This window comes from Coturnix japonica, chromosome 4, assembly GCF_054131305.1.
Source record: "Coturnix japonica strain WE chromosome 4, WE-NBRP24, whole genome shotgun sequence".
Lineage (NCBI taxonomy): Eukaryota > Metazoa > Chordata > Aves > Galliformes > Phasianidae > Coturnix > Coturnix japonica.
Genome location: NC_140666.1, coordinates 37,917,965 through 37,934,316, shown reverse-complemented (window position 1 = coordinate 37,934,316; position 16,352 = coordinate 37,917,965). Strand labels below are relative to the sequence as shown.

The 16,352-nt window shown below is 36.7% G+C and overlaps 1 protein-coding gene across 7 annotated transcripts in view; it reads left to right on the top strand.

Moving 5' to 3' along the window:
• The window catches only part of LRBA (LPS responsive beige-like anchor protein), a 344,265-nt gene that overhangs the window by 16,903 nt on the left and 311,010 nt on the right, over positions 1–16,352 (top strand). For all 7 annotated transcript variants that reach the window (XM_085546513.1, XM_085546512.1, XM_085546511.1 and 4 more), the window contains exons 3-4: positions 13,932–14,163; positions 14,297–14,397. In XM_085546513.1, the coding sequence (XP_085402639.1) occupies positions 13,932–14,163; positions 14,297–14,397 (333 nt within the window). The remainder of the gene's footprint in view (positions 1–13,931; positions 14,164–14,296; positions 14,398–16,352) is intronic.

Genomic DNA, 16,352 nt, shown 5'->3' with positions numbered 1-16,352 from the left:
ACCCTGCACATAGCAGGGGGGTTGAAACTGGATGATCATCGTGGTCCTTTTCAACCCAGGCCATTCTATGATTCTGTGATGTTTGCAGACTACTTTATTTTTAAATCAGTTTATTGAAGTTCCCATTAGCAAAGGCCCATGGTTGGGTTTGAGGTGGTGGTACTGTAAATCTGTAGAACTATGTATCTTTTACATCTATTTCTCAGCCTAGATAAATCTGCATAAGTTATTGCTGGCTTTGCTGTTCCTTTTACCTGTCCTTTGTCTGTCTTGTGTTACTCACAGCTTCATTACATTTCATTACATTTTACATGAGTGTCTCTTCAGTTCTCCTTGTCCCTTTGTGTCTGAATTTCTGTTCTGTGAAGTGCTGTTCTTATGTATTATGCAGACTTTATACTCTGTAGAATGTTAGACACATTTGCAGTCTATAGTTATGATTTTTTTTTGTTTGTTTGTTGCCCTATTTGGAAAATTTAAAGCAAACAAAATAATTGTAAGAGAAGATGTATGAAAAAAACAGAAGATGCAAATAACTGGGAGAAGAGCAACGTTTTCTGAAGTTACAGTAGTGAAAAGCTTATATTTAAACAGCACTTAAAAAAAATCTGTGTTGCCAGTTGTCAAATACAAATTACAAGGCCAAGGGTTCAGTATATTAATGTGACCTACTGCATAATATCAGCCGGAGGGGCAGCTACTATTTTATACAGTTATTCTACAGATTGTCCCAAGTGGAAATAATAAATCTTCACAAAATGGATGGTGGGACAGCTTAGAACAGGTGCTGGAAAGCCCTCAGTCATTTAGTGACATTAAATACGGCAGTGTAAAAACTTAAAAACTACTTTCTTATTTAAAAGGCTGTTTTTACAAGGTGTTCTGCTGGAGACCTGAAGTTGCTGGAAATGAAATACTAAAATGAGTAACCCCTGAGTCTTACAGAGTGTAGTTCAACCTTGTGCACTGACTGCAAATGTGTGTTTTAAATGGAGAATTTTTTAGCTGGACTTTGAAAATGAGGTGGAATACCACAAAAATGATGGGTAAACTTTGTCTGCAAGGGGAAGAAAACTCAAGTGTCTTAACAGAAGCCCAGCCAAAGATCTTCAAGTTGTCTGGATACATTGAATGGAACTCTGCTTTGTGTATTTGGCCTTAACACCAATCTCTAATCTTTGCTAGGGAGATCTGGAAGCACACGTGATGCAGTATTTGAACTGCTGCTTAGCTAACTTAGGCAGAAGGTGGAAAATGACTATGTTAATTGTTCTTCATACAAGGACTGGGGACCAAACATACCTTCTTTTTTTATGAGTGGATTGCTGTGCTTTGGCTACTGTCATAACCAGGAGAATTTTTTCAGCCGATTGTGAGTTTGTACATTTGTCCCCACCAAAGCAAAATTGGGTAAAGATGCCAATTTTGATCCTAATAGCTTCACAGAGTTCGATAGGAGAAGACAATGAATAACAGGAATTTGTAACATAGTTCCTTACTTTGTGTCAGAAGAATGGGGACCGACTATTGTACTAACAGATGGTGAGTTGGAGCAGGCAGAGCTTCAGAGCTGAGAAAGCTGTGAGTGGAGATCACTGTAGTGAGTTTTGGAAGGAAGCCACGGAAACATTGCAAGGTTTACTCTAAAGGATTATATACAGTCATTCTGATGCGCATCTGAAATACTACATCTGGTTTGATCCTCAGCTGCTGTGGAACGATTGCAGAGGTAGTGTGAGCCAAGTGAACAGTAGCGTCTGGTTGGTGAACTGCGGCTTTTTCTTCCAGGTGCACACTACAGTACTCTTAATTAATTGCTTTCCTGGTGTTAAAGGCAGGGAGGTACATAACAGTGCATCACATCTTTCCAAAACTCATGTTGCTCTAGAATTAATCATCTAATTTTCATGGGGAAAACTTTGCCTGGAGCAGCCATCCCTCTGAATTTCATTGTTGTAGCAATGTTTAATTTGCAGTGATTAATTTTTACTTACTTTGTGTGATTTTTATTTTTTTTTTTTCTTTCTGGTGAGATAATGGCATGCAGTAATAAAAACTGGCAAGGAAAAGTACAGATGTGATGCAAACCAAGGGGAGAAATGGTAAGGTTCAGTTCTGTCTGCCTCTGATGATTACAAAATGTTTCATCAGTGAAACTTACAGGAACTGTAAGGGGAAAACCCAAAAAACTCCTGGTTATCAGAAATATGCGTGGTAAGTTACTTGGTTGTAAGTTTATTTGGTCTGTGTTTGTGCTCGAGTCCACTGCAAAGATGGCTTGGGATTTTACAGTTTTCTAGTGTGTCCTGCCTCATCTCAAAAAATGATTTTGTGAACATATCTTAAATGCATCTATGAGCATTAAGAGAATATGGTTATTGATATTAACTTTCTGAAGAGGAGCATTTATACTGACATATGAAATAGAGCTCATTTTGCATTGTATAAAAGAATAATTGCTTTTTAAAGAGCTGAATTTTTTTTGCTTTGGGAGTTATTTCTCTTGGAACAAGTGGCCCTTTAAAAAAAAAACCAACCCACAGCATACAAAGAAACCTGTCTTCTGTTTCTGAGATAGAAATACGATGGTGAAGTCTGCACTGACCGCTAATGTTACACCAGGTGAACCAGAGATCTGCTGTGTCTTCATTTGGAGAGCTTATTCATCTCACTGTTAGAATTTTGGTGGTAATGCCTTAGTATGTACTTCCAGTTATTCTTTCAGTCATGTTTAATATTACTGATGGTAATATTTAGTAAATGTAACTGTAGAGTTTTAAACTTTTCAGTTACCCGAAGAAAGATCAAAGTGCTGTGTGCTACTGCAGGAGAGTATCTCTGTAACCTGAACTAGTAGACAACTGAATAGGGATGCTCCCTCTGAGGTATTGCTGTTACTGGGTAAAATTTCAGGTCACAGAGGAAACTTGCTGAATATTAAGTACTCCAAGTAATGCAGGCAAAAAACACTTTTTATTGAGTTATGTTTTAGCCTGCTAGCATCTACAGGATTGGATGTGAACTACCTATCTATTAGAATCTTATTGACTGCTGTAAAGTTGAGGAAGAGAGACAAACAGACAAGGATACAATCAAACTCTTGGAATGAATTTTTTTCAACTATTGGCTTGAAGGGGTGGAGTTCTACTGATAGCACTCTCAGTCTGTTTTTGAAAGATTCACTTTACCAGCCTCAGTGGATTCTTTAGGCTGAGGGTAATTGTATGTATGTTGTTGTGCTTATAGAGGCTCATTTTAATTGCCTAAATATCTCAGTATTTATTTTTTTTGTGTGTGTGGATACAATGAAGTTCCTCTCAGATGCAATTACAGAGGCTAATTTTTAGAAAAATATTTAGTTTGTGCCATATTTTCACATCTAAGCATTTGAAAGTTAGACATTACGCTTCTACAGTTCACATTTTGTTGCTTGCTTTGGAGTCCTTTTTTTCTTCTGTGTGGAACCTGTTACCTCAAATGCCCATGAGATGGTGCTCATTGGTCTTGTTTTTGTGTAGCAGCAGGTTCTCTCCCTCTGACTTACAAGCAAGAATGTAGTGTGAAATCTTTAAGTGCTGTCTTTCTAAAAGGGAAAAGAAAAGAATAAAAAATGATTGACAGCATCTTGAATTGAATTAATACACAAAATACTTATTACAACATTATTTAAAACTGCTGTTAAAGACAGTCTTGATGTCCTTCCTCACCATTAGGAAGATTGATTTGATACTAGTTTGCACAAATGATTATTTACCACTCTGTTTTTCTTGCTTAAAATTAACTTTCTAAAAACATCTTTATCCTTTACCTGTTTAGATTTTTATCCTTTTTATGCTGTTGTATTTCCTTCAGATTTTCTCATTTCTCAGTTCTATAAAAGTTTCCTTTATAGAAAATGTATTCTGCTACTAATATAAATTGGCATGTTCTATTAAGTAATTAATTTCTGTGCAAATTTCATTAGTTTGTTTTGTTTACTTCTTGTGCCCTACGCCAGCAGTTTATCAAAGCAACACAGACCAGTGAGTCTTGAAAGCAGTGTTAAGCATTTACCAACTAAGGCAGAGAGGAGGACTTGCAGTGTTACAGACTCCAGTGCCATTTTTCTGTGCAGTTTGAGAAGCAATGCTGAGGAAAAAAACAACAAATGAAAAGGAAGAGATTAGAGTGAAATGTTTGCTGTCTGGACATTAGGCATTCACTCTTGTTCTTTTTATAATGAAGGGCCCTAATTCGGTGTTGGAATGGAAGCATGTACACCTGCTTTAAGTTTTAGAGGAACTGGGGTATAGGATGAAGGCTATTATTATTAATGAAGGCTATTATTCTTACTGGTTAGTTAAAAAAGAAAAAAGGAGAACATAAAATATAATAAACATTTTCTCTTCTTAAATCTTCACAGTTCAGCGATTACTTTTTCGGTTGTTTCAAGTTGTCACTTTTCGGGTGTGCTCCCTCTGTAGAGCAGTCAGCAGCTTGGAGCTGTGGGTTGCAGAGTACCTGGCTGTTTTGGGAACCTGGAAGCACTGAGGACTGCAGTGTGAGCACACGTTGCTGAGGAATCCACAAACTGGGGTGGTCTTTGCGTGTCTCCTGGGTAGTGCACTAGGAGAACAGGGTTGTTAACTTGGACAAGTTTATAATTTGGTCAGTGATAAGCGGCTGAAAATGTGGCAATTACGGTGTCAATTTCAGTTAGCAGCATTCTCTCCCACCCCGTACATGATTCTTTTCCAGAGTGGTGGGAAAATATTGAGGAACTGTACACTTCAGGAAGCTCTCTGTGTTTTGTGTTTGTCTTGGCTAAGGGAAGAATTTATTGAAGTCTAAATGTGCAGCAGAAATAGACCACTGATCAAATAACTGTTTTCTTAATGTCTCTTTTCTGTGCAGAAACAGACGAGTGAAAAGCTACAAATACTGTGAGCTGTATACTTAGTTGCAGTGTGAAAGAAATAAGTTACTGGATTTGGATAGGTATTTCTCGGAAATGGATGTAGTGTAACAGCTTTGGAGTTCTGAGATGGTGCCATCTGTCTTAATCTTTGCTGGGGAAGAAACACACAAACGTAGTGTATAGGAAGTGTTGGAGTAACGTCAATGGTAATAGAATCTCATGAAGGTACAATTCCTACTGCAGCCTTGGGGCTCTGCTCAGAGGTCTGGTGAGCTGCACAGAGGAGTTACACCCATACCAGCTGTTCTGCTACGGTGGCTGTAGGTAGTAGTGTCTTTTTGGCTTTATTCTCTGGAGTTACTCATGATGGTCTTGTTTTCAAACCTAAGAGGCCAGGGTTTATCCTATTATCAGGTTATTCTGTTGAGAGGTTTGTGCTTCATCTTTTTAAAAAATGGTATTTGCTTTGTCTGTTGTTGTACTCAGAAATCTTTCTTTTATAAATAAATGTTTACACGTATGGGAAGCTGGAGGAAAATATTATGACTAAGTCCTTGATTTGATGTAAGCAATTAAGAATGCATGTGATCCTCAGGTAGTGTAGAATTTGGTCACCAAAACTTCAGAGACTGTATGCTTGGAGAAGGAAAGAAATCAGAGCAGCCCATCTGTTAGAGGCTTCCAAAATATCCCGGCTTGGCATTTAAATCAAAATGTCTTATGACTTGAAGATACTTATCTAATTGTTTGTTTATTTGTTGACTGGAGTCTTCTACCATTTGCAAAGACTTTTGGGGCTTATTTTTTTTCCATCTGTAAATTCTGTAGTTACTCCTGTGGCTCAAGAATTCAAACCGATGATAGATGCTATGTCTGGGATGTGCTCAGTTGCGATAACTGGGGAATTAGTTTCTTGTGTTTCTGATATGGGCTTTTACTATTGGAGGAATTTAAAGGAAGTTATATAGGACTACAGTGGCCATTACTGGGAAGCACAGTAAGGAGCAAACTAACATATAACTTGGATATGGAATAAAACAGGTTTTATTAAAAATAATACTGTTTGTTTTCATAGATTTAACCTCTCCTTTTATAGTGGTACTTTATGTTCAAGTTGAATAGCTTTTCATAAAGGCAGATGTTCTCTCATTCATTGTCTCGCTGAAGCACAATTTATTGTTGAATTAATCCCACTTTTCACAGGGAAAATGATAGTCTAAGAAAAAAACCACTTAATGTGTCTCCTATGCTATTTGGATATAGCTTTTTTTTCCAGGTTTAATATCAGTCATAGATAATACTTGGATTTTGAATGATAGATTTGTGTGTGGAAGATGTTTAAGTAGCCGTTCAATTCTTAAATTTCTTTGAGTGTAGTAATTCCAGAACAAAGCTTTTTGCCTTGGAAGTCTGGATGCATGATATGATGGCGTTGATGGTGAAAAAATGCTGAGAACTCCATTGTACTGTTGTCAGAATTTTAGGTAAATGGCTGAATTTGATGTTGGAGTAGTTTGAGTTGATTAGAAAAAGCACTTAAAGGGAAGAGCTGGGAGAATTTAATTTGAAAAACGGGAGGGCACCTTTGTGGGCAGCAGTGAGAATAAATGCAACATTAGTAACCTTTCTTGTTTGTTTCCTTTTTAGTATCTTTTGCTTCTTTGATTTCAGGTGTTACTAGTAATATTATGCTTTCTTTACTTTTGTATCTTATCCTTGGAGAAAATTTCCATTCCATTACCTATATGGTGAGATAAGGGACAGGGACAAATGGAGGTGGGACAGAGGGTAATAGTAGGTGCTTCTGCAGTAGGAAGAGAACAGAAGCAGAAAACAGTGATGTGACTAGACTGCCCATCTAATTATCTGATTCCATGATGGCTTTTGTTTCTCTTTGCTATGGAACTATAACTTTCTTGTATCCAAACTCCTACCTATCTCCAATTCAGCAGTAGCAGACAATCTTTGCCAATTCTGTGAAGGCAGGTGTGGTGTTTTCCAGCTGTCCTGAATCAAAACAGTATCAGAAATGACAGAAGCAGATGTGCTGGGTTCTTGGTTTCTGCGTAATTTGTAATGCAGTGCCTTTAACTGCACTGAAATGCACTGTTCATCTGCTCAGCTATGAAATGTAATGGCTGTTGAGGAGCTGGCTTACATTTGCTTCTTATATGCCGTATGAGACTGTGACTTTCAGTAGGAGAGGAAATCCTGAACTCTTGTGAAATCTGATAAAGTCTATCAGAGCTCTAGTGGTAAACAGATTATGCTCTTCATCCTGGTTTCTCTTTTGGCTTTTTCAGCTTCAGTTTAATCTTCTGATAAAGGTATTTTGTGCTATTCAGAGCAATTCTGTGGTCTGAACATCTTCTTCCGTTTTACTCCTTTTCCTTGATTTCTTTTGTTCCTTTTCCTTGATTTCCTTTGTTCCTTTAGCCTTTCACCCCTTACTTGTTATCCTCGTGTCCCTATCAGCTTGTAAAATACATTCAAATGTGTTTCTTAGAGCTCATAACCTTGTTGTACTCTAGCATTCAACTGTTACACTGTTCTTTGTACTTTGCAAATATTACAAGTTGACATCCTATTTAAATGAAAAGTTATGTGAAGGAGTGATATTTATGTATATTTGCTCAGGTGCATTGTCTCTGTTACATTGGCTGGTTTGTTTTTCTTGAGTGGATTATGAGTTTAACATGGAGGCGCAAGGAGAGTCTTCTCTTTGGACTTGGTGGTGATTCATATCATGTTGCTAATTGCTTATCCCTTGGGCTCCTTCTCAGAGGGGAGGGACCTGCACAGCTTGATAATTGAGCTGTGGTTTAATGCTTTTTTTCTAAGCAAAGAGTCAGTCAGTTTTGTTTGTTGATAGGTGTTGTTTCAAGACTTGCCAAAAACGCAAGTACTGCATGTGAAGTTAACTGATTAAAATATATATATCTTTTTTGTAACATTCTGGTAAATTCAAATAAAAATGATAGATAACTTTCAGAAGCAAAGGTAGGAAGTGAAGTGCTGGGATAATGACATGGATGGCATGGTACAGTGCTTTGCTATCTGTTTTGTGTCTTTGGGTTTAATTCAGAATATAGTAACTGGAGCTGACTTTCTTCTACTGGCTGTCATAAAATGACAGATTTCTGATTTTTAAAATGTCGCAACCATAAATCATTAGTTTGCTAAGATTGCACTAGCAAGCTATTAAAGAACATGGCAGTATTTACTGTAGATAAATGCAAATTTAAAAAGGTTCTCTGTATCATGGTTTAAATGATTTATTTACTTTCAATCCATATATGAATCTGATATGATGTAAAATTCAGGGTATTTCATTTCCTGTATAGAGCTACAAATTTGCATGTTATTAAACCATCTCTTGGAGTTATATCTTTCTTGTGTACCTTAAACAACATCACAGGTTCAGGTGCATTGGGAAAAAAATTATAACACAGGCAGAATTTAATGCTACTAATACAAAAGCTGGAAAGATTAATTTCAGGTGGAATTAGATACAGTCTAATGTCAACACTAACATCTTTTGAGATCAGTAATTTAAACCAAACTTGGGAAACTGCCAGGTTTTGTAAATATGTCTTTAGCCACTATGTGGAGTATCTTACAAGACAGTTCTGTCTTGAAATTGTTTTGCGAGAGATTGGTAATCCTTAGTCTCCTCAGGAATGCTAAATAAGGTGTGCAGAAGCATTGCCTCCTCAGTGTTCTGCTTGGAACAAAAGCCCTTGGAAGAGTCACTTCTGCACCCTCTCTGCCTTTATTCTCCAAAGTGATAACACCCCACTGTAGCTGACCCTATTAAATTGCCCACAGATGGTGCTGGGCAAGGCCACTCTTTGGTCTGTGTCAGGGTGGGCTTTCCTACTTGGGGGGTTTCTTTTGTTTTTTGTAGTAGAAATTAGATTTTTGCTAATCATTTCACTTAAAGCATGGATTGATCGTTCCTTTTCTAAGAGAGCGATTCCATTTCTTTATTTTGCTATGTACTTCAAAAAAGATTTAAATACAGAAATGTATGAAAATTGAATTTCACAGTACCCTCCCATTTACTTTTAAAAACATTGCATAGAACTAATTCATCCTTGTACTGTTCTCTTTGCCTTGGGCCTTCAACTGCACACTAAGAATGGAACTAATTGTATTAGTGGGCTACTTTGATATAAAAATGCTTGCAAGCTGAGCGAGAATACAAGATTATTAGCTACAGCAAATAGAGCATAATTGATTGCAGCATGGCTATCTTAGAACTTCTTTTCTCCTTCTTTGGGAGGAGGGAAAAGAGGTATACATAACTACCATAAAGATCCTGAGATGTGTTCCACCTAATAGGCAAGAATTGTGCTTTTTTTTTTCATTTATCTCAGCTGAGAGAGTTAAACTGTCCTAAAAACCCCCATCTTAATAAATCCTCTTAAAAAAACAAAGTGCTGGGTCCAACATTAGGTGGCAGTAGTGGACTCTTCACACCTTTTGTGCACCTGTTAAATTCTGTGTTAAGCATCTTTCTAAAGGAGAGACTGATTAAAGCATTTGTTTTAATATGAGACACTGAATATAAATAACAAGTAGAAGTGATGGGGATAAAGTACTGTTGTGCAATGCCACTATCATTGTGCCTGTTTTAAAACAAGCCTTTATTTGCTGTGCGGATGAAGGTATAGGCTTTGTCAGGAGCTTGGAGATAGAAGTGTGGGTAGAATATTGCACAGAATATTACTTTGCTGTTTGCTGTTAATTGTAAGCATAGTGGCTCAAGTGAACCCATCTTCTTCATTTTCCTGTTCTCTGGGAGTTGCTTTTAGATTTCATCACTGAGGGTTTGAAAATGTGGGTGTATGTGTGTGTTAGTTTGATTTTAACTTGGAGTCGACTGATATAATGTTGTGCTAAAACCAGGATCATTTTTGAATAGCACAGCTATTTTGTAAATAGAAGTAGAATGAAGAGTGTGTATTAAATGCTTGTCTCTTGGAAATTACATCAGGTTCAGCTTCAGCAGATTTTTCTTGATGTTTAGCTCATGTAAAGGACCTTATTCAAATGAATAAGTTTCAGTTGGTTATTAGCTTTGGATGTGCAGCTTTGTGGGTCTTGGTTAAGCGTAAGTTTTAAGAATCCTGTCGAGATAGAGTTGGTCTTGTATTTAACTCAGTATTTTTTCTTTTATGAGACAGACATTTTCCAGTGGCTAGATGTCATCCACATCCCTTATTTTAGACAGAATCACAGAATGGTTTGGGTTGGAAGAGACCATAAGGATCATGAATCTCTAACCCCACAGGCAGGGCCACTAACCTCCACATTTCATACTAGACCAGGCTGCCCAGGGCCCCATCTAACCTGGTCTTGAGCACCTCCAGGGATGGGGCATCCACAATCTCTCTGGACAGCCTGTTCCATTACCTCAGCACTCTCGTAGTACAGAACTTCCCCGTGACATCCAACCTAAATCTTCCCTCCCTCAACTTAAAACTATTTCCCCTTATCCTGCTGGATGTACCAAAGAAGCAATTCTGAGATTATGAAATTAGCTTAATAGTTGTTTTCTCACAACTTTAGGGAGCAAAACAGATAGATTTCTCTTTCTTTGTAGCTTATGAAGTAACCACAAGGAAGAGGAAGATCTGTTGAAGTGTAAAGCCTTTTTTAGAGATTTGGGGTAAAACTGTGAAAACCCAGCTCTGTAGCTGTCCCAGGTATAAGCAGTTTGGATTTTCACAAAGAAAAACTGATTGTGGTCCTGAAATCATTTTTTATTTTATTTTTTTCCCTCCCTATTGCAGTGGATTAAATTCCTTCTCACATTTTCCTGCAAGTTTTTGAAATATTTTCTATTTCAAAATGACTTAAAATCAGATTCGTAGCCTGGATTGTGATCTTTCATGAAAGCGGAGTTTGTATTTATTCTGGATGATTTTCACATACATAAATTTGTAAGTTGCTCATTTAAGGGGTGCACCATCTCATTTATGTCTTGGGTTTCTTCTATTTTAGTTTAGGTGAAAGGTTCATAGAAAGGAGAGATTTGGTATGTTTAAATGCATAGCTAAAAACTGCTGTTTCCAATCAGCCATACCTAGAAACATTTTTCTGAAAATCTTGAGCTGTTAGTTTAGTTTATATATATTTTTAAGGTGAGTATTAATGGCAAAAAGTAAAAATTGTCAAGATGTTTTGAATACTTTGAATACTGCACTTTTAAACCGTTCCTACAAGCTTACACTTAATTCTACGCTACAGGCCAGGGAAAGAAAACGTTATGCCACCCTGTAGGTTGCTATAAAGATTGTTTATGCAGCTCAGCCTAAGACTTAAAATACATCGAATTGGAGGATTTTGAAAAATGTACTGTGCGACATTAGAGACCAAATCACGCTAAAGTGCAAGGAAAGACTATACATCAGTTCAAAGGCTACATTATTCAAAAAAATACAACCATAAAAAGGTAATAAGATTACATTCTCACACTTCATGGCTAGTAAGGTGCATTAAGCTGCTCAGATATTCATAACTTACTGTGACATTTGGGAAGATTACATTTTGCTGTGCACAGCCATTACTGCAGCTCAGATAATAACTAGCCAATGCATGGACCTGGATTATGATCCCTGTCATTGGAAACAAATTTGTGTTTTGAAGGTTGATCAGTTTCAAATCACCATTAGAAAGGGTTAATATGACATACTGTGGTGTGTGTGTGCCTATGTGTATCTGATGGGTATGCATACATACATTACATCAACTGTGCTATGCCTTCAGTATATTGCTTTCTCCATCAATGTTTTTGTCCTCATTTTCCCTTAAAGGAAATTTTGAAATAGTAATTATTTCTTCCATCACATATTATTTCTGGGATATACTTGCTGAAATGCTTATTTTTGCAGATTAGATTGGAAACCTAATTTGACAGCTTCCTGGATGGGTGGTTACTGATAATAGTGTATCTAGCCAAAAGTGAAAAATTGGTGATGTAGACTATAAGGTGAAGGTAAGGTCACCTCTTGCAGTTTTATATGGTTTTGGTGTGAAAATTGATGGTTGGCTGGTTAGTTAAAACCAAGTGCATAAAGAGTTGAATTTGTTGTTCAGAATTAGCAGGTGTTTCATGGCTAGAATTTAACCTTCAGTTGCTCCACACACAGGATGCAGTATAGTCTTTGCTTCTTACCTGGACAGGGAGAGAGAGAGACTGGTTTCTTGAGTTTAAGAAGTATGTTATTATATTAATATATATTAATTATTAATATATTATTTAGTATAAAACAAACTGTGATACTAGCAGTGCATTTATGTGTTTCGCAAATGTTGTTCAGTTATGAAAGAGGCTTATACCTTTTTCTTTGCGTTTGTTTCTGCTCTAATCCATTCTCTTCAGCTATTCAGTGATCCTTGAATTCTAGTTTGCCATGCTTGAGGTAGGCCCCTGCTGCATCTTAAGGAGATGGGGAAAAGTGAGGCTTGGCGAATGCTAATGACTTGATAGATTTGTTTTGAGTGAATTGACAGGGTGAGTTGATATAGAGAAGCTAGGGATATAATTTAAGTCTTCCCATTCAGTTCCTGCGTTTTCCCTGAATATTAAGAAAGCATCTGATAAGAAATTGCATAATTATTTTTCGTGACTATGAGAGGAGAAAATGGAAAAGTGTAAATTACTATTTAGAAATTGTTACCGTGAGACATTGTCTATTCTGTCATAGAACTAGTAACTTTCTCTGCTTCTCTGTGGTGCTTGGCATTACTGATTTATGTCCAGAAGACCAAAGATTGCTTCTTCAAAGTGACAAGATTTAGTCACTTGAGGAAAATGTATGGTAATTTTAGTAGTTAATGAAGAGCATATATTCTGTTCTGTTGTGTGGGTTTATCCTCAGATCCTGCCTAGCTGAAAGTGGTTGTGGGAGCTAAGATGGAAGCAACTTAGTCTATGTGTTTTGGGGCAGTTTTGATATAGTGTGATTTTGACACGTGGACTTGCTGAGGGTGTTAATGATCAAAGGAACACCATACATGACAGAAGTAGTCTTTTTCTTGACAAATTTGTTGAACTGAGGAGCTGATATAGTTTTGTGAGCTTTAAGATTGAGTCAATCCTACCTAAATTCCACTTTCTGTGCTCTTATGGAATAGGTAAGTATGGCACATTTTTAAGTTAATTATAACCTACAAGAAGAGTTTGAAATGCAGAGAGATCGAGGCAGAGGCTAATATCACCCATCAGTACATCAGCTAGAATTTTTATTTTATTGAGTAAAAAAACCCCAAACAACAGAACAAAGCAGGCTACTTCCGTATTCCCTCTGCGTTCTCTTGGCACATGCAATTAGTTGCTTGGTTTATGCACGAACAAAGTCTTGCATCTAGGTGACCTGAAATATTACAGGATTTAAGTGCTTGGCCCAAGGCATAGTCAAAGGCTTTAAACTGAGATGTGGTTTCACATTCATCCAAATATAGCAAGGCTTTACTTCCTTTTAGTACCTCTAACTACTAATGAAACTGGCATTTAGTACTTAAAAAGCTTTATTTAATATCAGGAATGACTCTTAAGTGATTGTAATTAGCAGTGTTTCTGATGTGCCTCAGGTTCTTTTGGCTAGAGTATTGCACTGAACTGAGGAGTGTTAGGCACATACAGAGGAAAGCGTTTAGGGCTCTTGTAGACCATACAAGGTCATAGCTGACCTTGCTCACCTGTCTTGAAATATTCATGTGGTCTGCTCACTTCTCTGTTGTGTGGGGTGGCTCAGGACATCTGTATTGTTTACTAACCCAAGAGTTCTTGTACAGCAATTGCCTGATGGTTACTGTCACCTGATGTGTTCCTTTTGTTGAAGCTGCAAATCAAAGCTTGAAACAGAGGAAAAATAAGACTTGGCATATTGATATTGATATTGACCTTGCTATATATTTTCAGCTTATATGTTTGATAGTTTTCTTCTTGCAGCATTAATAACTTCAATGGTGGAATCATGTTTTGACTCTTTTTTTTTTTTTTTTTTAATATTTTGTCTGAAAGCTTGTTGGAGGCCAATTTGACTTGGAAATGAACTTTATCATCCAAGAAGGAGAGGGCATTACCTGCATGGTAGAACTGCTGGATAAATGTGACATCTCCTGTCAGGCTGAGGTGTGGAGCATGTTTACAGCAATATTGAAAAAAAGTATACGCAATCTACAAGCATGCACAGAAGTGGGACTGGTTGAACAAGTGCTCAAGAGGATTGATAGAGCTGACAACATGATTGCAGGTACAGCTTCACCTACTGTATGAGTCAAATTGAATTTTCATTGTGTAAAATCTCATGGGAACACTTAATAATGAAGTGATAGAAATTTGACATTGCATCTTAGTAAGTAATTATATTGTTGTTCTCCTTTCAGATCTCTTAGTGGAGATGCTGGGAGTGTTGGCTAGCTACAACTTGACGGTTCGAGAGCTAAAGTTATTCTTCAGCAAACTTCAAGGAGAAAAAGGAAGATGGGTAAAATAAAATTAAGTACAAAAGCCGTATTTATAGTGTTGTTTGCGTTTTTCCTTATGTCCCCATGTTAAAAGACAGTTTGATAGCCTTTTATGTACGTATGTGTGTATACATATATGTATACGTATATATATACACGTACAGAAATCTACCAGGAAATAAAGGATGCCTATTGGTATTGTATCATTTTTGCTTAAATCTTTTTTACTTAAAAGCAGTTTAATGGTGTGCAGTGATGCCGTTAAATTTAACTTCTGGACATATTGGCTGGATTGATCTTTCTGAACACCTGGGGAATGATATAGTGATTCTAAGCATGTGTTTACAAGTACGTTTTTATTTTTGTAGTTCCAGTTGCTTGAAATTGAAGGGAAAAAAACCCAATAAATTGTTTTTGGAAGATGAAAGATAAGATGGGAATCAATGGAAATTGTGTATATGCGCATATCAATATTTTCGTATTTTCATGTTGTCTTTACCTGAGAGATTTTTTCCAGTTTGGAAAGTGAGAATTTGTAGGAAAAATTGAACTGAAAGTGATTGCTGACTGAAATGTTACACTGCATGTTTTCTCCTGTTCTGTGTGAACTAGAGAAACAGTAAATGGTGCCCAGTTACTGTTGAGAGACTTCTTCCCTAAAGTCCTTTTGTTTTAAATGCCAGTGGATATGCTTTCTGCCACAAAGTTTTTGTTTTGCTTTACTTACCAGTTGTTTTACCTACCTGGATTTTTAATAACACTCCTGTAATCTCTAAATACTCTGCCTAGTTTAGGGAGAAGTCAGGTCAGCATCTTTGTTTCTTTAAAATAATATAATAAATATATATTCAATATGAGAGGCAATAAGATAGCAAATTTTAAGAAGAACTTATAAAATAACTTGTTCACATATAAAATACCCCATATAGAGTTTAAAATTAATAAATGAACATACAAAATATATTCAACCATAGCTGAATTAAAGTTGTCTTTGTAACGTTAACTTTTCATTTCCTGGCTCTCTGCTATTTGCATTTAATTTCCCTTTCTTTATTAAAGACTAAATATAGAGGAATAGAAGAGAAAAATGCCACAAGTGCTTTGCTATGCCTTGTTCAAGTCCATAAATCTTAAAATCAGCAGAGCTTTAAAGGTACAAAGTATCAGGCTGCAACACAAATTGCCAAGTTGAATTCTATGGTGCTGAAGACATCTGAACAGATCTCACTGTTTCCTTCTTCAATTTTTTAAATTCAGATTTATGAAACATTATTTATCCAACTATAATTTTAGTACATTTAAAATACTTGTAATGGGTCATGTAATGCTGAATTTTTAGATTTGCTTACAAGAAGGGAAAAAGAGCACTCCCAGAAAAAAAGATCAGAAGGAGTTGTAAAACTGCAGTTTGAAAATAGGTTTACTGGAAAGCTGTGGAGAGATAAAAGATGATGCAGAAAAGTATTTTCTATCAGCATGACCAGTATGTGCTGGATTTCTGTTGTGAACTCATACCTTTGATTTGGAGGTTCTAGTTGCTGAGTGTTACAACAAAATTAATGCAGAATTAGGATTGTGGTGGTGAAGTGTTCACACTAACTGAGCATTCAGTTTGGGTGCTGTTTCGCCATTAAGACTTGAACTATCTAGCCACAGTATCCTTCATCTAGTGCATGACTGTAAACTTGATGGAAAATCATCTAGTCTGCTGTTCTTCCATTTACCTGTCTTGCTTGTGCTGCCACAAGTTTCATGCAGCCACAATTCAAAATTGCATTAGTTTTTCCCTAACTAGTTTTCATCTGGGCCAATTAATTTGTTTTTAGCTTGTTTCAGATCCTTGCAAATGGTAAAGCTGATGGGAATCGGCAAACAGTGATGGCACTCAGCATTCAGAGTCATTGTAGTTTATGCTGAATGACGTTGACTATGACTTTTAAGTTATCACATTTAGTTATCCCATTAGTTGTATTTC